Raw genomic sequence first — 27,926 nt, 5'->3', positions numbered from 1 at the left:
TGTCTCCTCCCAACCTCCCGTGCACCTCCAGCTTCCTCTCCAGCAAGGCAGTGCGAGAAGCAGAAAAGGCCTTGGCTCTGCGTAAGCCCTGCTCGGCAACAACAGAAACATCTCTATATTATCGACCCCGTGTTCAGCAGAAATCCAGAACACAGCCCCATACTAGCCACTGTGAAGAAAATTAACTCTCCTCCAGCCAAAACGAGCCCATTGTTTTACCTGTCAAGTTCAGGAAACGCTCCTTTAGTTTTTCATATGCTTCTCATCCATGCGGCCTCTTCCAACTGAGAAACGGTTTCTGGATCCTGTCCAGACCGGTGTTACTTGTACCGTCTGGCACTGCTGAGCTTGTTGCAGTTGGTTTGCACGAGGCAGCTCCTGGACTCTCTGCGTTATAAGTACCAGATAATGCCTGGTCCTCCTCGCTGTCCATTTGAAGGTGCAGGGCGACCTGGCCACCAGCTGTACCTGTTTGCCATGATTCCTGTCCAGTGAAGGCAGTGGTCCTTGGCAGGCAGGGGGTTTTCTCCTGCCTGGCATGCATTAATGGAGTGATCGCCTGGCCACCTGTGGGTGGAGAGGTGACCACTGGAGAACATCCCCGTGGCAAACACAAGTGCTGCCATGGAAAAGTAAATGAGAGAATCGCTTGAAGTATTTTTAGCTGCTTCTAATGTCATTTAGCAACTGGAAACAGCGGGAGGGGGGGAGCTGGCAGCGTGCAACTTGCCCGCAGGCCACCGACAAGCGCCCCGGCGTCCGGCACTGGCGGCCGTGCGGCTCGGTGAGCGTTGGCAAGAGCTGGCACTGGCGGCTCCCGGCTGAGTCACAGCCCCGGCCACTCGCCTGGGACGCTGCTTTCCCTCTGCAAATCTGCAGCGCGGGGTTTTGCTCTGCTGCAGCGGCGCGCCGTGTCCTAGCAGCCGGCAGCGCGAAGCATGTGGTTAACAGCAACTGCTTGCAGTGGTCCGGGCTGAGTGGGAGTATCGTTTTCCTTGGCAGACACTTCATAGAAAGTTCTGTTTTTTCTGCCAGAATAAGCAGTCATTACATTCCATACAATTCATAGTCAAATTATTATCTATTGTTAAAATTGCCTTAATTATCAGATGTTTCCTTAGACATGTAGCTGTTTTTTAAGAGGCTGAATAGGCGTGTGTACATTGTGCAGGAGGCCAGAGCTGCACAATGTTTTCAGTGCTGTTTTGTAGTTTCAGGGAGATTTTCTGTGGCTTTCGTATGTCAACAGGCTTTTTATTCTCCCTGAAACAGCAGCAGAGCAAGGCTGACACGACAGTGAGGCACTGGGTTTGGTTTGGGTCTCTGGATCTCCCTTCTGCCATTGTATTTCACTGATACCTGTAGAGCCAAGGAAGTTCAGGATGAAGCATGGCTGCTGTGTGTGAGATGGTATAAGATGGCTCTGTTAGGAGAAGGTCCCAGACAAGCATCTTCTGACTTGGAGGTAGCATCTGTCCAGTAGGGCTGAGACCTCTCTCAGGAGGCTGAGTGGGTCCCAGTTACCTGAGGCAGTGATGTCTGTGGTCTTAGCCCACTCTGTGATGTTGGCTGGTGGCTTGTACAGACCAGAACCTGCATGGATGGAGAAGGTCTGCCAGTGCTTCTCGAGAGGTGTCAGACATGTGGTTCTCACCTCCTGTCAGGGGAACAGCCATTCCCCTGATAAGTAGAGGGAGAATTCCATGTTCACCGTGGAATTCTGTGGATGTGCACGTGTGTTGAGTTGCACAGACTCAGTCCTTGACATCTTGCACAGGTTTGGGCAGGACTAGGATGGAGCATCAGAATTATCCTGCCACAAAATTCTTTGCCTCTTCCCAGCAGAGGAACAACCCTCGGGGACCTGATGACTTGCTTTTGTTCTGTCTTTTTTTGGGGCGGGGTGGGGGGGGAAGAGAGGGGGGAAAGGAAATTCTTGTTAGCCAGAGAGGTCAGGATGTGTGTCTCCTCGCCCGGCGGGCCAGGCTGAGAGCAGTGAGCTGCCAGTCCCGGTCTCCGGGGCAATAACCTCCTTGCATTCCTCACATTCCTCCTGCTTTCTCTTTCTTTTGAGATTATGAAGATAACTTCCTTCTCCCATTGCTAAGCAATGCAAGGCCCAGCAAAACTCTTGAATTTTCCCCTTGCTCCCTAAATTACCTTATGTGCTCCAAGATGCCCCATGGCAAACCCCTCTGGTCCCCTGAAAGGTGCAGTTTGTGCTCTTCATGGGCATGGGTTTGTTCATCTTGGGAAGAAAGCTGCTGTATTTTTTTAATTGCCAAGTGTTTTAATTAGAAGGGATTACTACTTTGTTGTAGCTCGTTTTACCTGCTTCCCGGCTTTCCTTAGTGTTTCATGAAACTGTTTTGCTTTTCTAGCAGAGATTTTGGGCCGTCTCTATTTTTCTTTGCCTGTGCAGAGTATGTGCAGCCCTGCAAAGGCTGTGGCTGAAGCACCATGTTTGTGCTGGAGGATCTTCTGCTTGTTTACATCTTTCTGGTCTTGGAAAAGAGATTGGATAAAAGCAGTGTGTTGGGAAGAGGGGTCCTGATGAGAAGGTGTTGGAGGCTCTAGGTGTGTGGGACTGGTGGCAGCCATGTGGGCTGTGGGCAGGCTTCGGCCCCATGAAGATGTGCCTTTGGTGGTTTTCTTGGAATGTTTTCTTCTGTTTGAAAATGGCCATGGTCAGCACAGTTGTCTTCTCCACTAGTTTGTGCCTTCTAGTTCATCACCCCTCAGGTCTCTGTGGGGCCTGGGAGAGGGGTGAGGGGTGGTGGTCCCCAAGGGTAGCAGTGCATCACCTCCCTGGCAAAATGCTTGAAAGGATGGAGATGGTGCTTAAAAAATGTGTGTGTGGGTACCTATTGATGGGATTGGTCTTCGTTAAGGGCTGCCTGATGTTGCTTTTAATGTGAAATTAGGACTGTAGTGCCTCTTTCCCAGTGTAAAGCTTTGCCTGATCCCCCTCCCCAAAAAGCCTCTTAGAAATACTTTTTTTGTTGTTCATCTTTTAAGTAGAAAAATAAAATCTGTTCATTTCCTGTCTTTCTACTCATATTTTCTGTGGCTTACACAACTAGTGGCTGATTGACTTGCAGTTGTGAGAGTTCCCTTTGAGGGACTTCTCTCTCTGCAGATTTTGGTCTTGGAAAGGTACATGGATAGTGGGAAGGGACCTGCCCTGAGCAAACGATTTTGAAGGAGTATTTCTCTTAATGTTTCCAATTTAGAAGTTGGGAATTGTCTGGATTTTAAGCAAATTCAGATGGGAGCAAAGAATGATGAAATGTTTAAAATATGTTTCAACATTTTTGTGGGAATAGGAACTGTTCTTGTACAGGCGAGGCTGCAGCTTTCAGGAGGTGAAAATATGTGGCCCTTACACATTGTCAGCATTGTTGCTGCTTTTTTTTTTCCCCCTTCTTTTTCCTTTTTTAAAAATGCTCATAGGAAATTGGCTTTGGTAATTGAGTTTCTACAGAACCACAACATCCAATAGCTGTTCCTTTCCAGGGGTCACCCTTAGGTTAGTTTAAGTAATGTGCAGTCGGTTTAACCTCTTGTGGTTTGTAGTGCTATTCTAGAAATTACTGGTGATTTGGGGTGTGTTAGCGTAACAACTTCACAGGAAAACCCCAAATGTCAGGGTGTCTGGTTTTCGGAGAGCTCTGACCACTTGCCCTGTGAAAACCAGGCACCTCGAGGTAGTCTCTTCCAGGGACGTGCTCTCATGGAAAAGTGCAGTTAAAGCCTTTACGGCCCGTTGACTTTCCTTTTGAAAGAAGCCGAAACAACCCTGGGCAATTTGTTTACCTCCACTGACTTAAAACATCCTCCTGCTTCCAAGCACTGTGCAGAACCTGTGCTGGATGCTCGGTGATGGGTCGCATCGCCCTGCGTGGCTCTGATGGAGGAGCAGCAGTGCCCTGAACCCCCAAATTCCAGGGTTTAGGGGATTTGCTGGCAGCAAAGGGCCAGCTTTAAGAAATTATGAGCTGGGGCTTTAGCTTGGTAGCACTGACAGTTTGGTATAAAAAACTCTGTGTTGCAGGCTGTGATGACAGGAGGTGATAAATCACTCTTGGCTGGTGCTACAGGTTCTAATAATGGTGTTTTAAAAAGATTACATGGGTTTTAATACAAACTTTTTGCTTCTTTGTACTCTCTTCTTTTTAAAGAGTGGAGCCCGTTTTGATTCAGCATTCTTGGAACATAAAGACGGAGCCAGGATTTTTACTGGGCTGAAATGCAGTTTTTTTGCTTCTCCTACAAACATGAGGATCTTGTTTGAATGTCTTTACAGCCAGCTGACTGGCAGTGTCCTCTTTACAAGGGACAGTGTCCTCTTAACTGGCTTGTTTGTTTGTATTAAAGGTAACTTTGCCCCACGGAAGATTAAAGAGCAAGTAGCTTCACCCAGTTGTGGTGGGTGGTGCTATTGGAAAGAAACCTGTGATAGGAGAGACTTGCACGATAGCAATAAGGGGGATAAATAACCTCCTGTACCTTCCCTGGCTTTCCTTGGCCCATTCCCATGAGAGGACGGGGCATTTATGTGATCAAAGAAACAAGCACAATTGTAAGCCTGATGGAAAATCATTCCCTTGCCAGGTGCGTGTGGGCACCCGGGCGGGCTTTGCCTTTGCTCTCAGCAGTGCAGGGTGGATTGGTTTTGCTCACCTGCCAACCTTTGGGTTTCCAAAATGCATTGGCTGGCAGTTTTTGGGGGAGCACAGGGTGCCTGGCAGTGAGGCACTAGTGGCCATGCCCCCTTGCCAGGGCAGAGGCATTGAGAGCAGGCAGCTGGCAGATGCTTGGCGTGCAGATCAGGGGTCAGAGTGGTACCACTGGTTTGGTTTGGACTGGAGGAAAACAAACAGGTTTCCTCCTGAGTTTTGGCTCGGCTCAGAGACAGAACTGAGGGTGCCATAGGGCCGTACTCTTTTCTTCTCGGTGGGGGGAAAAATGGCTTTGATAGCGTCTGCTAATGATTCAGTGCTGTTTACATAATAATTGTGGTTCACTTTCATTAGCTCTCATAATGAGATAGCTTTCTTCCAGTGCAGTCGCATGCTGGTTTGGTTTTACACGCTTCTGCCTCCCCACTCTCTGAGCATGGCAGCAGGGTGAGGAGGCAGCACAAGGGCTCTGTGCCTGACCTGGCCTCCCTTCCCTGGCTCCAGGCATGGAAGAAAGCTCACAACTTGTCATTGCAAAGGAGAGGAGGTGAAGGGGGTTTGTGTTGCTGGGACAAGTTCTGAAAGACACAGATGGTGGTTTGGAGCATCACTGTAGCGGTTTGGAGCATCATGGCATCTTAGCGGAGCTGTGTTTAAATCCACCTTGCATGATTTCTCAGTGCAGTGCTCATCTTTGTACTGAAAACTCTTGGGCTTAACGTATTTGCAAGGAAGGGAATCCAGTGATCTGCTTCTACCAGGAGGAAGAAGCCAGCTCCTTTCACCTCCCAGTTCTACCATATCAGGACTAATCCGTGACGGTTGATGTGCATCATGGATATCGTTTGTGTGTATGAAGCTACTGGATTAGCTGCTGCAGCCTAATCTTGATGTAGTGCTTGTTTGCTTTCCATGTCTGACTAATTGTGAACAGGGGTGATGCTGCTGAACAGGCTGCAAGTGCCTGCCTCCCGCAGCACCCAGTTGCTGTGCCAGGGAGCTGCCGGGAGCACCGGGGGATAACACCCACCACAGAGCTCTTATTGAATAAATAATGCCACTGCGAGGAGAATACAATAGCCTGAGTGCAACCTTTTGAAGAGGTAAGGTTGGGTGTTGTTTGGTTGGATGGGTTTTTTTCCTTTATAGCTTAGTAGCAGGTGTGTCGGGGTTTCAGAGCAGCCCTGATGGCAGAGCCGAGTGCCAACAGTGCACGCCCGGTATAGCTGACCCTGGGCACAGCATGGATCTGGAGCAGGATGGGCCCCCATGGGGCAGTGGGTGCTCGCTTAGGGGTGCTGTTAGGAGCATGGGGAGCTGTGCATGTGGCTTTGCAGATGCCACTGACCTGTCCTGGGGAATGCATGCCCCCCCCATTTGGCTGCAGGAGACTGTTTCTATCTATATACCTCAAATAGTTTTCTGCCAGTGGTAGATTAAGGCTCTGCTCCTGGAAGGAGGGCCTGAGCAGAGGGTGAGCTGACTGTCTTTGCCTGTGCAAAACAAAACACTTTTGTGGGAGATTGGGAAAGGTGGCACTGCTCTTGGCCACGTGGCTTCTGCTTATTAACATGAGTTAATTGAGGCTGGTTGGAAAGCTGTGGCTTGGTGGGCAGAGGAGGCTGGAAGAGATGGGGCTCAGGGCTGCATCAGCCCTGTTGAATCCAGCCCACCAAAGGGATGCAGAGATCCTGGTGGCAGGCGCCAGGCTAATGAAAACTCCACATAGTTCAGCCCTCCACTTTATTAAAGGCTCCTTTATACCTCTTTTTGCTGTAACTCCTGTGAGAACAGCCAGCCTTTTCAGCAGCCTGAAACCTTCCTTACTGGGAAGGTTCCATGCGGGGAGCAGCCTGGCTGGCATGATGCTGCTCCAAACCAGCCCCAAAACTGCTGTGGAAGCAGTCTGGGAGGAGGCAAGGATTCCAGGCAAGGCTGGTGCTCCTGGCCAACCTTGCCAAAACAAGGGCTGGGTCTACTCGCTGCCCAGCCAGCTCAGTAGGATCCTGAAAAATAGTTGTGGAAAGTAGGGGTTAATTTCTAGGTATCAAAATATGCACAAAAGGTTAAACGAGACTTCCTCCTTGTCAATGAATTATGGCTTGAAAATATTTGCATTCTTTCCTGAAAGATTTAGGAATAATTATATAGCACTCAGGGGCAAGGCATTCCCAGATAAACTTAACAACTCTATAATTTGTACTCGAGGCAGGGTTTCCTGTAAATGATAGCTTTGTTTAATTTTACAATACTGCTTCCAAATGTTTGCCGGGTATGAATTGCCAGCTAAACTGGACTTGTGAATCTGGAAGAGTATTTATTTGTTTGTTATTGCAGACAGTAAGAGCTGCTGTGTTAGGCTAAAACTTGGCATCTCCTTTACAACATGTAGGCATCCCTCCCCAGGCAGGTTTGCTAGGGGGGGCAGCCGATGTAGGGTGCGAACAGCTTTCCAACTTCTCTGTAGAAAATTCCTGAGCTGCTCTAGGATCTCCTCCTGCTCTGCCTTTCTTTTTCTGGGGTTGGGAAAGGAACGCTGCAGTCACAATGCACATACTTTATTTCCATTACTCAAAGCCGGAGTCATGCATAGTTACAGCCAAAGACACTTCAGCAGCTCTGGGGATAACAAGATAGCTGACAGACTGGAATGCGGATTTATCAGGGGTAAAAACTGGCAAAATTCCTTATTTCTGATTCTTCTTTTTAAATAGGCCCTTCATGCTCCTGCTCCATGAGCCCACCACAAGTTTAACCCCTCATGTTCTCCCAGCTGGGTCTGGGGATGAGCCCCAGGGCTGCCCATGTGTGTCTTCAGGGATTAAATTGTTCAATCCCACTTAGTTCCTAGGTGTTGTTTTTAAACTGCAAAGTTCTTTCAGAAGTGCTTTCAATGGGTTTTTATTTTGAAGTGCAAGCCTTTGCACCAGATGTCTGTCTGAGTGACCACAGAATGTAAATTTTACTGTATGTTGCCTTTGGACTGGCAGTTTGTGAGACTACTGGGCAGTTAACATAGGTGGATTGTGCCATGAAATCTGCTTCCTTGGATTTGATTCATATTAATTTCTTTCAGAGCAAATCTCTTTATTGGCTTCAGTTTCATTTTGCTGTAGAGCTACTTTTACTGTGCCTTTGTCAGGACCTGGAAATACTTATATTACTATGAGAAATAGGTCATATTCAGCTCCATGGCTTTTCAGTTTTATATATATATGTGTATATATGTATATAAATATTCCAAGACATTAAGCAATTTCTTTTTTGGAGAAACAAGTTATGGCAAAAGGAGCACACTTGAAAGTTAAATAGATTAAGTGAAATCCCTCAATTACAGGAGCAAGGTTCAGAAGAGGAGTCAGGCAGCTTAGGGAAGGAATTTCAAGTTAAAATTTAACCTTTCCTGGTCTTCTGCAAGCAGTGGCGCAGCAAGACCTGCCTGGTGCCAGCCCAGTGTGGGAGCCTGGAGTGAGGGTTCTGACGTGGCTGTCTGCAGGGTGGATGGATTTGGAGCTGGTGGTTGTGCCTGTGGTTGTGCATCTCAACCGGCTGAGAATGAAGAGAATTTCACTTTTTATTGGAAAAGGAAAGGATTGCTCAATGATTGCAAAACACTTTGTTTTGGAAAAAATGTCATTGTTTGAAAATAGCACAAGAGCAGGAGGGGGGCTGTCCCTAAGCTTGTGACAGTTTTGGAAATCTTCTTGCCTGGGGGCTCGAGTGAAAATTCAAGGCTTAAGTGTTAGCTTGGACTTTTGTCCCAGGGTGTCCAGGCTGGAAGGCTACACTTGTCCCATGCCTGCCTCTCCCTTAATGATTAAGGATGGGAAGCTTTTTTTTGTTTAAGAGTGGGTAGAGTTTAAAAAAGAAAGTAAGTCTTGGCTTGTGGACACCACCCCACTGATGGGCTGGTGGCCAGTACTTGATCTCTCATGGGATAGCTGCTGGCTCCTGGTTCTCTGCCCTCTGTGTCCTTTCTGCCCTGTCCCTGCATTATCTCCTTGGCTGAGCCCCAGGCACATTGATTTGAACCAGCATGGCCCATTGCCACTTTGCTGCAGGCACTTGTCCGGGTGCTTCTTGGCCTTTTTCGTCAGGACAGAACCAGGATGGGTTCATCCCCATGGTGGGAAGCTGCTCTGGTCACAGCACAGTATCCACTGGAGACACCCAGCCCACAAGGATTCGCACCAACAGCAGCCCTCAGGCCAAAGCCTTGTCTCAGCCCTGCCAGCATCACTTGGTATCACTGGATCACTTAGTGCCTCCCCTCTGCAGGGACTGCCCATCGCTCCTCTGTGCTTTTTTTAGTTGCAGACTTTTTATAGAGTGGTTTTGCTGACAAAGAGTGCTGGGACAGCACAGCGGTGGCTATGGGGAGGGTGGGAGCCCCTCTCCCTGCTTGGGAAGGACTAACACAACTGGTAAATCCATCCCATCCTTCTAATCAGCCATCCCTTCCCTGGGGCTCACCGTGTGCTGGAGCTGTTTACTTTGCTCCTGGTGGATTTTGGATGGTACCACCTGGGAGGTGGATGGCAAAGGTCCTGTTTGCACTCCATCCTCCCCCCAGGTTGCTCAGGGCTGTGCTTAAGAAGACAAAATACATCCCTTCGATGCCTGCCAGCAAAACCTCGGTGCAATTGTCTCCTCATACAATTGGGTACTTTCAGCCCAGTGTGTTGCTTTCCCACCCCACCAAAGCTGTTTGCACAAGCCCAGCTGCTGCGAATGAGGAGGGATCAAAAGTGGGATCCGCAGGTGGGCAGTTTCTGCAATACTGGGGCTGAGGTCTCCCAAACTTGCTTTTTCCAAAATACCTAAGAAAATGTGACCCTGTGCCATGTTCCTATGTGGAACAGCAATGAGAAGGCACGTGCCTGCACTGTGAAATGTGTTTGGAAGGGGGGCAGGGAATTCAAAAGGAAGGTCTCCTTTTTAAAGGCTGAAGTGGTCTCGTGTGCTCTCCTGCCCTCCCCGAGGGCAGTTGCCTTCATCTGGGATGCTGCTCTCCCTCCTGGGAGGGATTTGCTCAAACAAAGGTGGCAGTGCAGAAACTGGCTTGGGAATTGTTGAAAAGATGTTAGGATTTATCTATGCTGTGGTGAGGAGGAGGAGTGCCCATCTGAAGCTCCCGGCAGATAAGGCTGGTGTTCACAGCTGCACCAAGGAGAGCGGGATAGGTAGGGCATCCTGGAGAGGGGGGGAAGGTGGAATTTTCAGTTAATCCTTTCTCCCCTCTCTGCCACCCCCCCTTCTTGCTTCTTCCAGGGTAGGTTAAGCTACTCAGCCTTGCCTTTTCCACAAACATTGGCAAGCTGGTGGTTCCAGACCTGGGAATACATTGGGAGTCTGTTTCAGCAGCGGGATGGGTTTTCGGACGTAGGTCGTGTTGTGCTGGCAGAGCACAGTGCAGTGCTTGTGTGAGCTGGGTGGCTTCTGCAATGGATACCCTGCTGTTGGGAAAGTAACACTTGGTGGGAGTAGCAGGCAAGGGCTTAAAAGCACATTTTTCAGGTCAGAAAGTCTTGCTTACGAACTCAGCTGTAGTCATAGCTCTGAGGTGGTTTGTCCAAGGGAAGATAAAGCCGAGAGTGGGGTGGTGTAGGGTTTGGTTCTGAATGTCACTGGTGCTGGGGGGCTGCACTCCTGTCCCAGTTGCTGCTGCTCCCAATAAATGCCCCTGGGTGAAGTCAGTGACCCTGCCATTGGGATCTCTGGGGGATATCCTGTTCTGTGCCATGGGTAAGGCAGAGGTGGAGTTGATGCCTCTTGCCTCTCTGGGGCCTGAAAGGGGTCTGTCCCCCTTTCTTTCAGGAGGACTGAACCTGGAGCTGTGCCTCTTGCTGGAGGGAGGATTTTGATGACCATTTCTCTCTTCCCTCCCTGTGCATGGTGGCCCAACTTCAGGGGCATTTCAAAAGTCTTTGGCAAGTTGCACTTTGGGATTTTGGCACTGGACTTCCCCTGTCTCCTGTTGTGCTGCTTATTTGCCTTTCTCCATGTGGTGCTTCAGCTTTGGCCATGTGTGTTTTTGGAGGTTTGTCTTATTTACACGAACAGTTCTCGGAAAGTTCAGCTGAAAAGCAGCTTTTCTTCCTGGGAACAGCCAGGAATCACTAGTGTGTGATCTTTGTGTATAAAGTTGCCTTTCTCTGATTATAAACAGTGGCCCTAGGATGGATGTGCGGTGGACCTGTTTAGATTTAAACCTGACCCACCTCCTTGTTTTCAGTTCTGGCATCTCCTTTGAGCAGCGTGTTCTTCCTGCCTTTTGCAATAACCTGGTGTGGGTTTTTTAACCTTTAAAATGGGAAAGTCCCATCAAATTGTGGTGTCCTGCTGAAGGCAGCAGCATATGATTTTTTAAAAATTATTTTTCTTTCCTGATACAGTATCATATACACATATTGCTGCTTTATTTCCCATGTAGCCTTTCTTCTGATGGCCTGGCAGGCCAAGATCTGATAGCCACAGAGAGCCCCACTGCATTTCCTGGTAGCCTGTGGGAGCTCTGAGTAAGGAGTTGAGCTTGGAAGCAAACACACATCTGTGCCTTGGTCCTCCAGCTGCAGTGGAAGAGCTGTGAGATCAAGCTCTGCTGGCCATCCCTCCCAGAACCCTTCGTCTGGGCTTGTTTCCCAAATCCTGCTTTTCATCAGATTGATGCCAGCTAATTATTTCTGAAACCCCTTTAATTGGTGCATCTTTCTGGTCCAGCTGAAATTGGGAAATTGTTTCTCCAGTCTTGAGCAAAGTGAGGACATGGGGCAGAGCAGCATCATCTTTCTTCCTGGGAAGGCAAGGCTGGAGCAAGGGGTTGGCAGCATTACTGGGGTCCTCCAGGAAGCAAGGAAAGCCTCTGCGTAGTTTTGTGGGCAAGGCTGGAAAATTCAGCATGCCAGAAACTTGCTGCTTTAGTGCGTGTTTGTAGTGTGCAGCTGTGTACTGAGATGTAGCGTGGGTTCCTCAGAACTGAGCTGTGGCTGAGATGCTCTGGAGAAGCATCTCTGGGGCGATGGCAGTAGTTCTTACTCCTATTCTGGAAAGCTGCTCTGCAGTGGAATTTTTCAGTTGGAATATTTGGCCCCAAACTGGCTTGTCGTGGAAAGGGCATTGCCCATGACAGGGCCGAGAAGGTCATCCTGCACTAAGCTAAACTGGGGGGACAACCAGGGGGCTGAAAAGTGTGGAGCAGCACAAGTGCTCTGCCTTCCCTCTGCTGCCAAACCCGTCTCCGTGTTGCTATGAAAACGTCTTGTGGAAAACTTTCCACTTATAACTGAAGTCTCATTTATGTCTGCCCAGGACCTGGTCTTGGACTGAATTTTATTTTCTAAGCAAATGAGACCTTTTTGGTTATTGAGGGGGTGGAAATAACTGCTCCACCAACTTGCAGCCCACCCGCCCTCAGGGGGCTGGGAGCCAGTGGGGGGTTTTGTCAGAGGAGATGGTTTGTTCAGCAGGAGCCATGTAGGGGCTGAGTGGGGCAGTGGGTACCGTAGCTGTCTCAAACTGTCTTAGTTTGTGAGCCCTCTAAAAAATTGATTTCCAGGGGGACCACGGCTCCCTATATTGCAAGCTTCAGACTACTATTTCTTTGTGTGCCCGTACAGACCCCTGCAGTCACCCCCCCAGACTGCAGACTACAAACTGACTATGAAATGCTTAATAGAAGCCAAACTGCTTAGAAAAACGTGTGGATGCAAAATACATTTGAAAAATCTGGCCTGTTGTGTATTTTTTTTCCTGGGGTCTCTTAAACTCCTCTAAATTCTTACATTATCTGCACTGTTACTTTGCTTGGCATGCTCTGCAGACAGGGGCACGGCTTATTAATGTGAGTTTTTACATAGATAAATGTGACTGTGAAGTACTATTGACACATGGAAATGTTGCTGGATGCTTAGAGAAGGATCAGCTGCTTTGTGATAGCTCTGTGCCAGTTCCTTCGTTTGAATATAGTTACGAAACCCAGTTGTAGTAAAGCACTTTGTAAAAAAAAAAAAAGCATATTTCTGTGGCTTAAAAAGAGGAAAAATCAACCCAAAACCACACACACCCCTCCTTAGTAAAAGTTTTGCGCACATTGGAAACAAAGGCATCAGCATTTGCTTGTCAGAGCTAATAAAGTTTGCTTGGATCTTAATTTTTCTGCTTGATTTCACAAAGTAATTGAAACTTCCTTTTTGCTGCAAGCCCTTTCCCCCCCTTTTTTTTTCTCTCTTTTTTAAAAATATTCTTAAAAGAACATCTTTTGGTCAGTGAGTTGATGGAATTTTGCTCAGGAGGCAGGCGCAGTTTGAGTGTGCTTTGCAACTGGTCAGTCAAAGCTTATAGGATGAATTACTTGTGTCTGCAAGTCATTCTTCCAAGTTGAAAACCACCTAGATCAAATAAACCTTGAACTAGTGGTTTTATAGGTGCTTTTGAGCATGTTAGTGAAGCTTTTGTAATCGCAGTGATCTGATAAAACCTTAAAAAACAGGGTTCCCATAAAGAAAATAGTAGTTCCACTTGAGGTGATAAAAGCCACATCTGGTAAGCTTTGCTTGCTACCTCTTGATGACCTGTGAAACAGCAAATAGTCCCCGCTCTGGAGGAGAGGATGCCAAACTGCTGGTGCCATACCTTTGTCGTGGAGGGGAGGCACCAAAATAAGTTGATTTGAGAGCAAAACCAGCAGCTTTTGAAGAAGGAGCCTCTCCTAGCCCATCCTCTAGCTCACATTTGATATTCCATGAGTATGGTGTCTTGCTGCCTGCCTCCCGCCCGCACGGCACAGGGAGATTTAGAGGTTAGGATAAGGAGGAGCCTGCGTAATTGAAAGCAAACAAACAGCTAAGACAAAGAAAGAAACATAAAACAGCAAACCCAAAGCCACAAATAGAAAACAGACTTTCCAGATTGATTAGCTCAAATTTGTTTATTTGAAGTCCCAAAAGTTCGCATTGTCGCTCTTTCGGGGTGTCTCTCCAATTTGGCAATATGTTAACCATGTGTTTGCAGATCAGTTTTTCACATGAAAGACCCTGGATTTTGCTGTGTTGGTGTTGCCTTAAACTTTAAATTGAAAGGAAGGTGTCAGGCTCCAAAGACTGATTTGTAATCGTGACATGCAGGTGCTGCTTTTGAGGGAATTACATTCTGTAAAACTTTCGTTTTGTGGAGAATTTTCCTTAGGCAAAAGAGTCCCGAGCATTAAGATGTATTACTGATCACTTTTTTTCTGTGGTCCTATTGGAAACAGGTTTAGGAATACTGATAGACTTACTGGCTTTGGGAATCAGTGGAGACCTGAAAAAGGTCTGGTTTTCTTTGGGTTTTCAGAGTGTTTTGGCCTGAAAGGTGCTTCCTACCATCAGTAACAGATCAGTAGTGCAGCTGTAATATATATATTTTTACAGATTTGGCTTAAACACCCCCAAGTCCCCAGACGGAGGAATTACTGCTCCAGCCTATTAACTGTTGGCCATTAATGAGTCAGGTCTAAATGCCTTGATTGTGCCTGAGATTTCTAAGCTGAATCTTTTACATAACATTAGCATGGCAGGAATGTTCTCCCAAGGACAAGCAAGAACTTCCCAGGCTTTTCCCGTGCCTCTGCAGGAAGGAGTAAGTACATTTTGGGTTGTGCTGATACCATCTTGTGCCTTGACGCTATCAAAGCGGGTGGAAGCTCCCTGCCGCTCTGGCAGCCTGGCTCTGATGTTCTTTCACATCCAGGCACGTTGTTTATCTTTAACCAAGGCTTGGATAAACTTCCAAAATAAATGAATGTAGTAGTCCAACTCAGCCTGCTTTGGTGTAGGTTTTCTGGAGTGACTCAAACGTTATAAATATGAAAGTAGCTAGACTTCAAATGCTGCTTTTGGACCAGGTTTTCAGAGGTGACTCCTAAAGGAGCAAAGAGGAACCTTTTCTTGAAGAAAATCTGGGGGGTTTTTTTGTTTTTTTGTTTTTGTTTTTTTTTTTTCCTGTTTAGCCCTCCCTCCCCCTTCCTCTTTTCATCTGCACCCTTTGTTTGCGTCTGCCTTCCTGATTAAGAACTAATCAGTGGAGATAGATTAGTCCGGGAGCATTGCAGCCCTTGGGACCCGTGCAGCTCCGGCGGGTCAGGAGCCGGGAGGCACCGCGGGGTCACCGTCACCGCCGCGGAGGAGGCTGGCTGAGCCTCGCTCGAGTGCACGGAGGAATGCGGTAACAGGATTTAAAGGAAACGTACAGAACTAACGAGGATTAAGGCTAATTGTCCTGCGAGGGGCGAGGGGGGCGGCAGGATGTGGCCTGTGCGGGGAGCAGCTGTGTTCTGCAAGGGGGGGAAAGTCTGGTAGTTAAAGGGTTCTGTTCGTGCAGGGCCCAGGTGGGTTTTGGTTGGTTTAGTCACTGTGTGGAGAAATGGAAAATGGTGGATTGGAAAGGAAAATAAAATACTGAGTTCTTCCTTAAAAACTTTGAGGCTGTTAGAGCAAATATTTCTGCAGTTGGTGGGAAGCATCCTCCAAATGGACGATCCTCACCGTGTCTGGGCTGTGTTTTTGCTGGCTTTGTACAACTGCTGCTCTGTGCAGGAGCTGACGTCCCCCAACTGCTCGTCCTGGGGCTGGCAGGAGGCTCTTGCTGAAGGACTTTGCGTGCCACTGAGTTTGTTTTGAGCAACGGTGTTAATGCTGTTGGAGGTATTTAGGGGACCTTGCCTCCCCTCGTAAGTCAGGGCGGTTATCAGGTCTTGCAGAAAGGCCACAGGTATCTCTAGGCTTGAATAAGGAGGGATTTGTAAAGCAGAAACCCTCAGGCTTGGTCCTCAGAGGGCCAGAGTGCGTGAAATGCTGGCTGGAGCTGACCATCCATCAAGCAGGACCCCGGGGGAACTGGGCAACCAGACCAAAGAATTAATCACATTGTATTTCTGTGCTTTCCCTGCCTGGCAGAAAGAAGTTTGTAGGTGTCGCAGACGGAGGATGGAAAGATTATGCCCTTCAATGCTGCGGGTACCAGCAGGACCCTCCAGGCAAACTCCTGGTTACTTGGCTTGGTGCCAAGGGAGGGGATCAGTGGTGGTGTTGGGGTCTGTTGAGCAGGCTCTGGGGGCAGCATGGACCTGTGACTCTCGGCAGGTGTGGATGGGCAACCTGCCCGAGCGAACTCATTCTTCCTTGGCCCTTGGGTTGTAGGTGTTCCTGATGGAAGCAGTCCAAAGCTCACAGTTTTCTGTCATGTACAGAGGTGCCTTTGGGGATATTCGGGGTGTGCAGAGACAGGGGCGATGCCCTGTTTCCCAACTGTTAGGTTACAGCTGGACTTTCCTTCTCCTGAACCCTTAGAGCTTGCCATCTTTTTGTTCATATTTTCAGTTACCAGAAGTCTTAAGTCCTGCCCCCCAAAACCCCAAGCAAGCAACACTCGTGCAAATTGACAAGATCAAGTGTTTCTCCTTGAAGCAGAGCTTAGGCTTGCTTTTGTTCTTTCCCCAAGAAGGATTCCTGGGATCAGTGGCACTGGGTGCTGTATGTGGTGGCTGTTGGCAAGCAGGGTGTCAGGAGGAAGGAGATAAGGAGTTGATGCTCTGGTCCAAAGTCCAGGCTGTCTGTGGTGATGGGAAGTGATCCCTGCAATGGAAGCTGTGTGCAGCAAGGGACTAATGTGGGTTTTGCTATCTGAGCAGGGGGAGCAAAAAGCAGACCTCCTGTCCATGTCAGTTAGGGACTTTTGGATGACCCTGGCTGGTCCTGGCTCTCTGCTGAGCTCCTGCATTCTGCTGACTGTTCTCTCTGCCCAAAACTAGCCTAAGCAGGGTGAAGGAACATGTCTTTATGTATGGAAAACCTTGCCCTGCTGCTTCCCAGTGTTTATTTGTACACTGCCCTTCATTGTAGTTGTTTGCAGTTGATCTTGTGTTTTTGTTTTGAGTTTTGTTTGTTTATTTCCCCCCCCCTTTTACTTCCCTTATGTGTAAAGTTGGTCTCAGAATTGCAGCAGGTTCCACAGTGCCTATTTTGGATCCTGCAATAGAGAATCAATCTCTCTGGAAGTTAATTAACATTTCTCTTGCGTTCCAATTTATAGATTAGATTATTGTTTGTATAAAGCCCAGGATATTTTTTTTAATTTTATTTTAAGTTGAAAACAGGAAATTGTGGCTGAATTCCATGAGCTTTGTTTCTTATTTAAGGAATTAAAAACATCTTTAGGTTTTGGGGCTTTTTTAAAATTTTTGCTTGGGTCGTAGCTGCCAGTTCGTGTGCCCTTAGTGCTCTTACTGCTGTGGAACTCGTGGAAATGGTAGCTCTGCTTTGTGTTGTGGTGCATGTGTGGTTTTGCTTTTGCAAGCAGGAAAACTTCACTTCTGTTGAGCACCTGTGTAGCTGGTAACATCAGAAAGGTGGGATGTTCAGGGGGATTGATCACACAGCCACAGCACCACTGCCTTGGGACACTGGTCCTTGCCTTGAAATGTGGCAGTGCCACCACCAGAGATCTGTCTTACAGAGTGTGTCCACAGAACCACGGACATCTTACCTCCTTCTGAGTTTTTTTGGTAATTTTGGTGGTTTTTTTTTCCAAATAAAGCATGATCCTCGGAATCACAGGAGTCATCTACTGCCAGATCTGGGGCTTGCCAGTGGATGACCAGTCTGCTGGCACAAATAGGTGAGCCTGGGCACATCTCACAAGAACCTACTGTGTGGCTCTGAAACGTGTTTTTGTGCATTGACAGTGGAATCAGCTGTGTTTGAAAAGGAAAAAAAAAACCCATAAAGTTACTGGAAAAGTGGTTGTCAGCAGCATATTCCTGCTTCTCCTGCCTTACCCGTGTGTGGTGCTGCCCTGCAGTGGTGAACATTCCCAGAGGTGCTCAGTGGAGGGTCTGGGGCGTGCAGAGGGAGAGGGACCAAAAGTGGAGGGAGAAAATGTTAAGAAGGAAAAATACTCCAGTTGAAATGACAGAGTTTGTGGTGGAATCAGTTTTGGTTAAAGCCTGCTTTTTTGGCAAATAAGCCAAAGATTTATGGAAAGAAAAAATAGCAAAACAAGCAGGCAGTTTTTTTGGCCTTGTTTTGCCTTCTTAATGGGAATTTGAAGAAAAAAATGAGAAGTCTCACAAAGAAAGTAACTTTCTCCCAACCAGATCTCTTCTATTTATTGTTCCTTGTGTCTAAAGCTTCAGTAATTCTGTGTATTTGTTGTTCCCAATGGATTCTCTTCCCTGCTGCCCCTTTTACCCCCTTTAATTGCATGAAATTATACTTGGTGAGGTTTCTTGGGTTACCCCTGTAAAATCTGATGGACAAGTTCTGTTGAATTTTGAAGTCTCATCACTGGCTCTATGCAACATTTCCCCCCCCCCATGACTTTTATTTTTATCTTTATGTAAAGGTAAGAATATTGACTGCAGGTGTTTTGGCTTTCTAGCTGTTCTCTGGTGGCCGGTGGAGGGGCAGGGGCATTACCTGTCTCAGTCATCCTGGAGATGAGTTGGTTTATTTTATGCCTTGTGTATCCATCCTTCTCACCAGAGAAGTGGAAAATAACCAGGGATAATTTTGAGCATACCTTGTCCATTGTGTAACACTGCTCACTTAGAGCACGTAGGCAGAGACACGTTATGAAAACTATTTCATGCCTAAAGAATTCAGTGATAATAAAGAGAATTTGCATTTCCTAAGTTCTCACTCAGCGATGTCAAGTAGGGTTTTTTGGTTTTGTTTTTTTTAATTAAGAAACAACTCTTGGTTTTCATTGAAGGTTTCTGTCTTAGCTAGAGCCAGGGAGAATCCTCCAGTTAACCAGAGCTATTTTCTTCTCTGAATTTGCTTAAATAATAAGTTTAATTATGTAATATTGTAATACTTTCCCCCCCCTTGCCTTATTTGTATATTCAGGTCTTTGTGTGGTTTCTCTCTCTTTTGATGTTTGCAGAAATGCATTATCTTCATCTGTCTGGTTTGTGTTTGGTGTGCCACTAATTGACTCAATATCCTGTTTGTTGGAATGAAAGCAAGCTCTATCATGGCATATTTTTCCAGGGTGTAAAACCTTGCAGCATTTGGGCCACCCTGTCGGGTAGGAAATTGTTGGCTGTGCTGTGGAAATGAAGCAGTGATGGTATTTTTCCTCAGGTGAGCAGGGGTTTAGCTTTTAATGAACTCTTAAAACCCTGCTCAAGGTGAGATCCTGCATCCTCCTCACTTGGACATCAGCAGCAAAGGGCAGAGTCCCCAGCCCAGATGTGCTGTAGAGAGTTTTTGGTCCTTGGGGATCTCCACCTGAACCTCTCCATTGCTGCAGCCTCAACGTGAGAGCTGGGCAGGAGAGGATCACAGCTGACCAGCGATGCCTCTCAGGGCTGGTGTGGGAAGCAGAGACAGATCTTTGTCTTTTATTTGGGGCTGAAGAGCTGCATTAAGAGCATGGGAAGGGCTCTCCTGGTCTATCCTTGTCCAGGAGGGATGTCCGAAAATCACTCAGGTTGACCCTCAGCAGACAGTGCTTACTCAGACTCGGTCCTTCAGGGACCTGGCTCTGTCATCATCTCCAAGACAAGCTTTGTGGTGGTGATTTGGACTTGGGTGGGTGGAAGGCAAGAGCCCTCTTTGTGTCCTAAGTTGCTCTTTCCAGTAGAAAATTAAAGTTCTTAATGTGTGTTTGGCTTAATGTACACACAGGGATATAAATCTCTCTTGTTCTCTTCAGTCCCTGACCCTCTTGGCAGTAAATTCAGGAACCCAAAGCTGTCAACAAAGCAAAATGGAAAAATAAAAGCCAGACAGACCTTGGTTGTGTACAATATTTTAAGTAACCATAGGTACATGCTATGGAAATAATTAGGATTATTTGTTGTGTGAAGGGAGGTATGTCACCGAGGTATTGTGTGCACTGGTGTTTCCCGTGCCTGCAAGATGGATTAGCAGCTGAGTTAACAGATGCAGTAAAGCTCAACTGAAAATAGTTCACTGTTGTTAAGCATAGGTGAAAGGGCTTTGGTTTGGATATCAAAGAGTGTATTTTTAGTGCTTGATAAGTTTACCAAAAAAAAATCATTTCAATATTATAAGCTTTCTCAGTGAGTCTGGGGAATTTTTCTGTGCCATTAGAGTAATCAGCAAAAAACTGAAATGCATGTTGATTAATAACCTAAGTGGAAGCGCAGGGGAAACAAGTGGCTTTAACATTAATAAGGCAAATAAACCATTTATATAAAACGGCTGCTAATTGAGTGGGATGTTAAATATACTGTACACTGGCACATGCTGCCAAATTGCAGTACTTCATAACCCTACGAGTCAGCTTTGGGGAACTGACTACACATGAGGATGTCTTCTGGCTTAAAAAAGTCCTGGGTGGTTGGAAAAAAGAGGTTTGGGGGGGACATGAGAATCCGTGATGGTTGAATCTAGGAGCAAGACCTGTGACTGTGGGAGGACTGGAGCCCTGTGCCTGGGTGGAGAGTGATGTTGGCTGCTGACCTTCACGGTGAGGACCTGGGTTAGGGTGCGGAGGGTGTGCTTTCTCTTTTGGTACTTTTTGGGTTTGAGATCTCAATAGGAATTACAAATCTTTTCAGTAGGGAAGAAAGGAAGGCTGACTCTGGTTGTGTGGTGGTGGCCTTTAGAATAGGAAATGATTTACATTGGAAATGGGGTATGTTATTTTGTGTCTGGTGATAGATCTTGCACAGAGTGCTTCTCCTGGAAATGTGCAGCTGAAATAAGGGTTTGGGTTGGATGTAACACAGTGCACTTGGGAGCACAGAGAGAAGTACAGCTCTGAATGTGCCAGCCTGGTTTGCCCTGCTCTGATCAGTGTACCAGCAATGCTGTGTCGTTTGCAGGATGTGAGCTTAGGATTCTAACTCTGCTGCCCTTAGTGGTTGTGTCACTGCTGTTAGCAGGACCTCAATGCTGTTTTGCATCTCTTCCTTCCTGGCACACGACCATCTCCCCAGGAGTATTGTCTCCAGTAAAATAAACACGAGGCTGACTGCAGCACAGCTTTAAAGCAAGTGGAGAACAATGACCACCCAGTGAAAAAGGAGAGCACTGATTAGAGCCATCAACTAAAAATTCAAGTTTGCTGCTTCTGCTCAACAGAAAGCATGCACTGAAGCAGCGTGGGTGTGTGACAGCCTGGGAGGAGGTGGCAGGGTTGCTTTGGGTGCATGGTGTACCCCAGAGCTGGATTTTTTTTCCTCCCTTTGGTGTTCACAGCTTAGTGTCATTTCACCTGGAAATATCTGTACGCCGAGATGCTCTCTGCATTTTTGTAGTGCTCTTTGTCAGCAGATACCTAAACAGCCCATAGGGATTACAGCAGCACCACTGAAGACGGACCATTCCCAGGGGTGTTGAGCATCCCCAGATCATTCTGCAGCCAGGAAAACTAGGCATTTTTTTTGCATTCTGGGTAAATTGAAGGTGATCAGATTGAGTGGACAGTTCGGTAGCCATGTCTGTTTCAATGACTCCACTGGAGTCGATCACAAGCTCACGCTTTTCTTTCTTCTTCTTGCCTCTTGTTAATGTGGGGCCGGAGCAGTGGAGCTGTGCTCAGGGGTGATGCTAGTGTTTCTTGTCATCTTTGTTGGGGGTTTTGTAAAGCCTCAGTAGCATGTCAATTATATATGATGGGTGGAAGCCTAATATTCTGTGATAATTAGAAGGCAAGTCTAGTGTGAAATCGGATTAGGGCTCGGCATTACAGTCTGGGATTCCTTTGGTAGTTGGTTCAGAGGAAGTCATAAAACTCCTTTAAAGATGACACAAGCCCATGTGTGCTACAGGGAACAGGCAGAGCACAAGGCTGAAATGGTGGCCCCGCACACTGGTAGTGTTTGCCTCCTGCTTCTCCACCACCCCACCTTACCCCAGCCTGATTTCTCACATGGGAGCAACTCCAACAGTAACATCTCAGACCATAAACTACTTCTGGCTTGCTTACTGAGCTGCAGTGAAGGGCTAGACTGTGTACTGGAGTCTTTTAAAGAAATACCCACCCCCCACCTCACAGCAAACTGCTCCTGAAAGTTTATCTATTTTTGCAGTTAGCTGTACTTAAAGTATGAACTTGGCCAAGGTGAGGAGAAACAGGCTGGGGAGGCATGCTAGACATCCAGAAACAACATTTTGGAAAGGTCTTGGAAAATTGTTCAGTAAAGAGAACTGCTTTTCAGTATAGTGTAGCCCCTAAGCTTGTGCTGCTCACTTACTCGTTTGCTGAAAACTTGTTTTCCAACACATTGCAAAATAGTTGCTTGATTTGGAAGAAACTCTGTGTGCCTGGAATCTGCTAAATGTGGTGTTTCTGTAACGGTTTAAATCATAAGTTTGCAAGATTACCTTTCTGAGCACGTTTCCTTGGATGTACAGATGGTAACATCATGTACCATCACATTTCTATCTTTAAACCACCACCTCCGTTCGCCAGAGGTATGTTGTTAACTGGCCAAGGAGCAAACTTCTTTCATAATTTTTGGTCCCTCATTTCTCTCTCTGTATTCGTAAGTATCATAAAGTAGAGGAAAAAGTCCTGTTGCAACAGGCCATGGGAAAGATCTGCTGCAAATCCACGACAAGCTGTGATGATGGTGTGCATATGTGGTAGATATGTGGAGTCAGTCTGTGCTACTTAAGCTCCTTTTGCCATGCGGCCCCTGATGTGATGATTGCACACCCTGCCAAACAATTCAGTAAAAAGCCCAACTTGAAAGGAGGCTGTGGTAGTGTTATATTTTTGCTGTGCTCACATGGTGATAAATTACAAAAGCTGCCGAGTTTTTCACACTCAACAGTAGATGAAGAGTTGCCTTGTATGGGCATTGTTTGATGAGTTTTAACTCGGGAAATAATTATTGCTGAATGTGTCCTTGACAGTGAGCACACACCATGAGTGTTCTCTGCATAATATACCTAAGCATTAGATCTCTGTTAAGTATGCCTAAATACACATATTTTTCACTCCTTTTCCTTAGAGGAGTTCACTGCCAGTTGGACAAAGAGCATTGGCTTTGATCTTGACTCTAGGTCGGTGTTTGTGTGTGCATGACTGGTCCATGCTCACGTGGACCACTGGCAGCAATGGCTCTCCAGGCTTCATTGCTTCCATTTCCCTGGTTGTAGCACTGTTGTGTTTGGAAGCTGTTGCCTGATGATATCCTGGTCCTCTGCCCATGGAGGTGCGAGCAGTTCCCGACACCGCAGCCACTCACCAAAGGGGCACGTGATGGATCCAACACCCAAGCATGTGATGGGACATTGGGATGTTGCATCATTCTCCTTACAGACTTGGGAATGGGATGAGTCCTGTGGATGGATCCTGAATGGATTAGCTCTGCTAGCGATTTAAAAGGCTAGACATGAGATTTCTCACCAACTGTGTCAGTGCCTGTCAGTTTGCTCAAGCGAGGATGTATTCTCAGGGATGTGGCAGTGCTAAGGACAAACCTCCCTGTGGGAAAACTGAGGCCCCCAGTGTCTTCTAGGGACTTTCCATTGGCATCTCCCACTGTGTTGTAAGAAAACTGCTAGAAAAGCAGCCCACAGACCTAAACTTTCTGGTTTTTTAATACTGGGTAACACAGTGCATCCTCATATGATTAGCACTGAGTAGCCAGAGCTCCTCAGCTCCAGACAGAGCTAATTCTTGATCACAAGCCAAGACCACATAGTGCTGACATGACTGAGAAATATCTTCCATAATTAGATTGCTTGGTCATTCATTTTTGAATGTCTGAATTGCATTTTGGAGCATAATTTCTTAATGATCAACCAAGTGGGATCTGTGCAAGCTTGATTTACTGTCAGTAGTGTTCTCCTTGCTTGGCTTTGCATGTGTCCTGGGGAGGCACTGTCAAATCTGGGACAAGGGGGATCAGAAAATGTTTTTGCTTTGTGACATTAGGTGGAATGGTAACTTTAGTTTGCTAGTAAAAATAGATGTAAAACTTGTATTCGTAAAATACACTGGGCTTTTAGGGTTTTTTTAATCATAAATAAATTGGAGAAGTTGTTAAAGCCACTGTCTTAGGGATCCTAGGGCATCTGTGGACAACTTCAGAAGTGTCTGCGAAGTGTAAGCAGGAAAAGAAATCCCACTATCAGTAGGTTTGAATTTGCTTTGCTGCTATTTATGGTTCCTGTTGTGTCGGAGTCCTTAGTCCTGTCTTGGAATTGGAGCAAAGAGATTCAAAGTGAAATAAAGCAGTGGTGCTTGGGCACCATTTTTTTTAAAATGCTTTCTGGTAAGACAGGCTCAGAGAGGGGTGTCCAGGATGGATTTACTGGGCAGGATCTGAAAATCTGGATGCGCCTGTTCCTCTCTTTTAAAAGACTTGTGAAGCCTCACTGGAGCTGCATCCCTTAGTGCTGCACCCCTTAGTGCTGTGTATTTGCTGCTGGAAGTGCTCCTCTGAGACAGAGTGAAATTGTCCATGGAAGAAAAATATATCTGTAAGGAGACAACAATATTTTTCTGTGTTTTCTGAAGGCTACCTAAGCAGTGCTGCTTCCCGTAGCAGACTTTGAGCTTTCCGTAATTGAAGAGTAGTGGATGGTCTTGTGCAATAGATTAGATGTGATGGAATTATCTGCTGGTCAAGGTCTCTCTGTAATGCCACAGAAAACAAACAAACCCTGTAGTGCAACAGGGAAGTAGATTCAGGAGGAGAGGTTCTTATATATGTATATAGATAGATATAAAAATATTTATCTCTTATTTTAAGATGGTCCTTAAGTGCCTGTGAGGAGAGACACTAACTTTTCTGGGCTAGAAAGTTATGCAAAGTGATACAGAGGTTCAATATGTGGGCAAAAGATGTTCAGAAATCTTGTACAAGGCAGGCAGAGCATCAACCACTCACATTAGCCACGGGCAGGCTTTGTTTCGCACTGTGCAAAAACTGCTTTTGTTTCTTTAAACCCACTTCTGATACTCTAACAGGTAGGATGGATGGCTCCTGGGTAAGTGAGTGGTGTGCAGCCTGTCAAGAAGAGGTTATTTTCTGCATGGGGGCTGACAAGTGCTTTGCAGCTCTGGCAGGGAGTCTCTGAACCTCCATGATAGTTGGAGGTCGTTGGTAGCTTCCAGTGTGTGAGCAGGTAGGGAAGAGCCTTCTTGTCTCCATCTGCTTCCTCAGAATGAAGGATAAGGTTTGTCAGCAGAGTGTGAAATGGGAGAGAAGGCAGCAGCTTACATGTAGGATGTGTCTTTTAAAATACCATCTGACTTGGAAGGATGAGTTTCTCATCCTAACTGCTTGTTTTGATCGTATCTTCAGTGTTGACAAAGATTTGCACAATTTGCCCAGATTTGAACCACATTAGCATCAGCCCACCTGCCTGTGGTGGTGCTGCATTGTGGGGCTTGTCAGAAAACTGGATCTGAGGATTGCTGTGCCAAGGGTTTATCTTGGCCCACAAAACTTGAGAGCAGCATTTTATGGGTGATGCTGGAAAGGGACAGCTTCATCTTGCACTGCTGTGAGGCATCTAAAACCAAAGTATATGGGGCCAGATCCAATGTCCAGATTTTCTGAGAGATTTTGAAATGGACCTGTGGAAGATACTGAAGCATTTGATGATCCCTCTGACTAAGCCAGCTTGAGCCAGATGACTACTAGGAAAGAATTATCTTTCAGATTGAAGAAAAAAAGTCTGGTTTAATTTTCCAAAAACAACCCCCCAGTTTCACCCCAGATGATAACAGAAAACTGTAAAATTAGGAGGTGGGAAATATAAAGCATTTTCCTGGGCCATTCCATAAAACAACTATATTTTAATATCAAGTGGTAATTGGGCTGCTGAGAGGGGTCTCCTGAAAACTGGACAGGAGAAGGGTGAAGAAAACAGCACTTACCTGTACAAAAAGGACCATTGCCACTGATGTTGTGTATTAACTGAATGAATGGAAAGTAATTAAAATACTCAGCAAAAACTTCATGGAAGTTATCATAGTACATACAGGTCAGTTTTCTGGTTCTTCAAATTCTACTGTACGGGATGAGTATCTGTTTATTACGTTTATTACCTGAATAAATAAGAGGACACTTTTTAATGCTGTTTATTCTGCTTATTAACTGAATAAGTAAGAGGACACTTTTTAATGTTCTTGCAGAAAGACAAGACTTTTCCATGTGTTGCTATAAATTTCCTCTACAGAATCAAGTTTTGATATGCCTGGTCCAGCACTTGCAGCTGGGGTTTCCCTGGGAGAGATGGTGCTACAGGTCCTTGTACCCCCTGCCTTGCGAGCCGACTTCTTTGCCCATGTGTAGAGAATCCTTTTAACTTGGGATATTTTCTTCTCTGTTTTTCAGGTGACCACTTGAAAGTCTGCTCGCAAGGCTACACATGCTGCTCTCAAGAAATGGAGGAGAAGTACAGTCAGCAGAGTAAACATGACTTCAGAAATGCTGTTGTAGAGCTTAGCAATCACCTACAAACCATGTTTAGTTCTCGATACAAGAAGTTTGATGGTGAGTGCAGAGACCTTGAACTTGCTCTCCTTGGGATAAAAATATAAAAAATCCCCATCCTGTTGTTTTCTGTGCAGTCGTTCTGCTCTATCTCCCCCTTTGCTGGGAAAGTTCATGACTCGTGGCTCAGAGGGCAGAGCATGCCTTGTTTTGCAATCCCATGAGAGAGAAATATTTGCTGATTATGGCTGCTTGTTTCTCAAAGAGAGAGATCTTTCTTTCTGATTAATCTTTCGAAAAGCCATTTTGCTCTAATGTAAGATTGCAGTTAGTTTTGTTGGTGCATCCCCACAGCGCGTGTAATTGTAATGTGCACATCTTGCAGCCCCGATACACAGCAATGCTGATATTTCCCAGCATGTTGTGAACCCACAGGATTTGTATCCATCTTACTTCTAGCCTTTGGGGCTAAGCAGAGCAACAGATAAACACAGAGCTGGTTTTGTGTGGAGGCCGAGGGTTCAAGTGTGATGCAGGGTCAGAACCAAAACGAACAAGTCTCGGCTGAGTTCCCATCGCTGCAGTGATGTGAACTGCTGACAGATAAGCAAATGACTGGTCTCGGCATTGCCCTCGGGTGCACAGTGTGTCCTGTCAGACTGGGCCTCCATAGGGCATGCCTGGCTCATGGGAGCTGCAGGAAGAAGCTCCCTTAGCAGGCAGCTGGCACACAGCCTTCCAGCACTGCCCGCCTTGCAGCCCAGTGCCTTTCTTTTGACCACCTCTTGCAAACAGCTGCAGTCGATGCCCAGACATCAGGCACAGCACCCATCTGAGATCCAAGCAGCGTCTCTTGGTTTGCTGCTGAGCTCTTGGTCAGTTCCTGCAGGACTCTGCAGGCACCTCAGCGCTCCTGGACGCTGCAGCCCCTGCACCTGGGCATCCCCTGGAGGGAGGAGCAAGGTGTCAGGCTGCTGCTTGGGTTGTTCTTGTTGGCTGGGGCAATGAGATGACAGCCAGTTGCACATGGAAATGTATGATGAGTCGAGTGGACTGGATTGCTCAGATAGTTGTTCTGCTTGTATATCACCATCTGGTAGTAGAGGGTGATTCTACCACGCAGCTCCTCTGGACCTTTTTCTCCCTTGTTTAATCATTGGTTCCATGTGAGTTTTCTACAAATATCCCAGACTTTGTGCCCTGAACCTCCTAGCAACCTCCCCTACACTACTGCAGCAGGTAGCAGCCTCTTTCTTTCAAAAGGGATTGGCACTGGGGTGAGGGAAAAAATCCCTGGGTACGAAATTGCAGTGAGTCAAAGTGGAATTACGCAGTCATCTTGATAGCATCTAAATCTACTAGCTAAATATTTCCCTCTTAACCTCTGTTGTCTCTACCTGCTGGTACACCAAGGGGTGATAGAGGGAGAACCAAAGTGTCTAGACTTGCAAGCTTATTAAATGCAGAACAAGACACTTAATGAAATCCAGCCCATAGATAAGCCCTTTCAAAGAGACCAGAGGAACAGCATCTGCTTCACCTTAAATGAACGACGAAGCTTTTTGAAATGCTGCATTGAAAACAAAGAGCATGCACAGTTCCCTGCATTAGCATCCCTGACATGGAGCAGACATACTGCAAGGTGCATCTGCCTGTTTGTGGGATGAGAAATGGCTTCAGGGCTGTGTGAGGGCAGGGAGATATTAAGCTAAGCTGCGCTGGATACCTGTTGAAGCACAAGGCTTCAAAATAGGTGAGCTTTGGGAGGGAGCCCTGTACAAGCTTGTTCTGTTTGTGCTGTGTTTCTCCTGTCAGACACTTGCAGTGTCCCCTGT

At 46.6% G+C, this 27,926-nt stretch overlaps 1 protein-coding gene across 1 annotated transcript in view; it reads left to right on the top strand.

Moving 5' to 3' along the window:
- Positions 1-27,926, top strand: part of GPC4 (glypican 4) — a 68,767-nt gene that overhangs the window by 4,911 nt on the left and 35,930 nt on the right. The window contains exon 2 of the mRNA XM_051784468.1: positions 25,993-26,151. Coding sequence (XP_051640428.1) covers positions 25,993-26,151 — 159 coding nt within the window. The remainder of the gene's footprint in view (positions 1-25,992; positions 26,152-27,926) is intronic.

This window comes from Manacus candei, unplaced genomic scaffold (assembly GCF_025592945.1).
Source record: "Manacus candei isolate 608988 ecotype Guabito, Panama unplaced genomic scaffold, ASM2559294v1 h1tg000003l, whole genome shotgun sequence".
Classification (NCBI taxonomy): domain Eukaryota; kingdom Metazoa; phylum Chordata; class Aves; order Passeriformes; family Pipridae; genus Manacus; species Manacus candei.
This window is presented reverse-complemented; position numbering and strand designations above follow the sequence as displayed.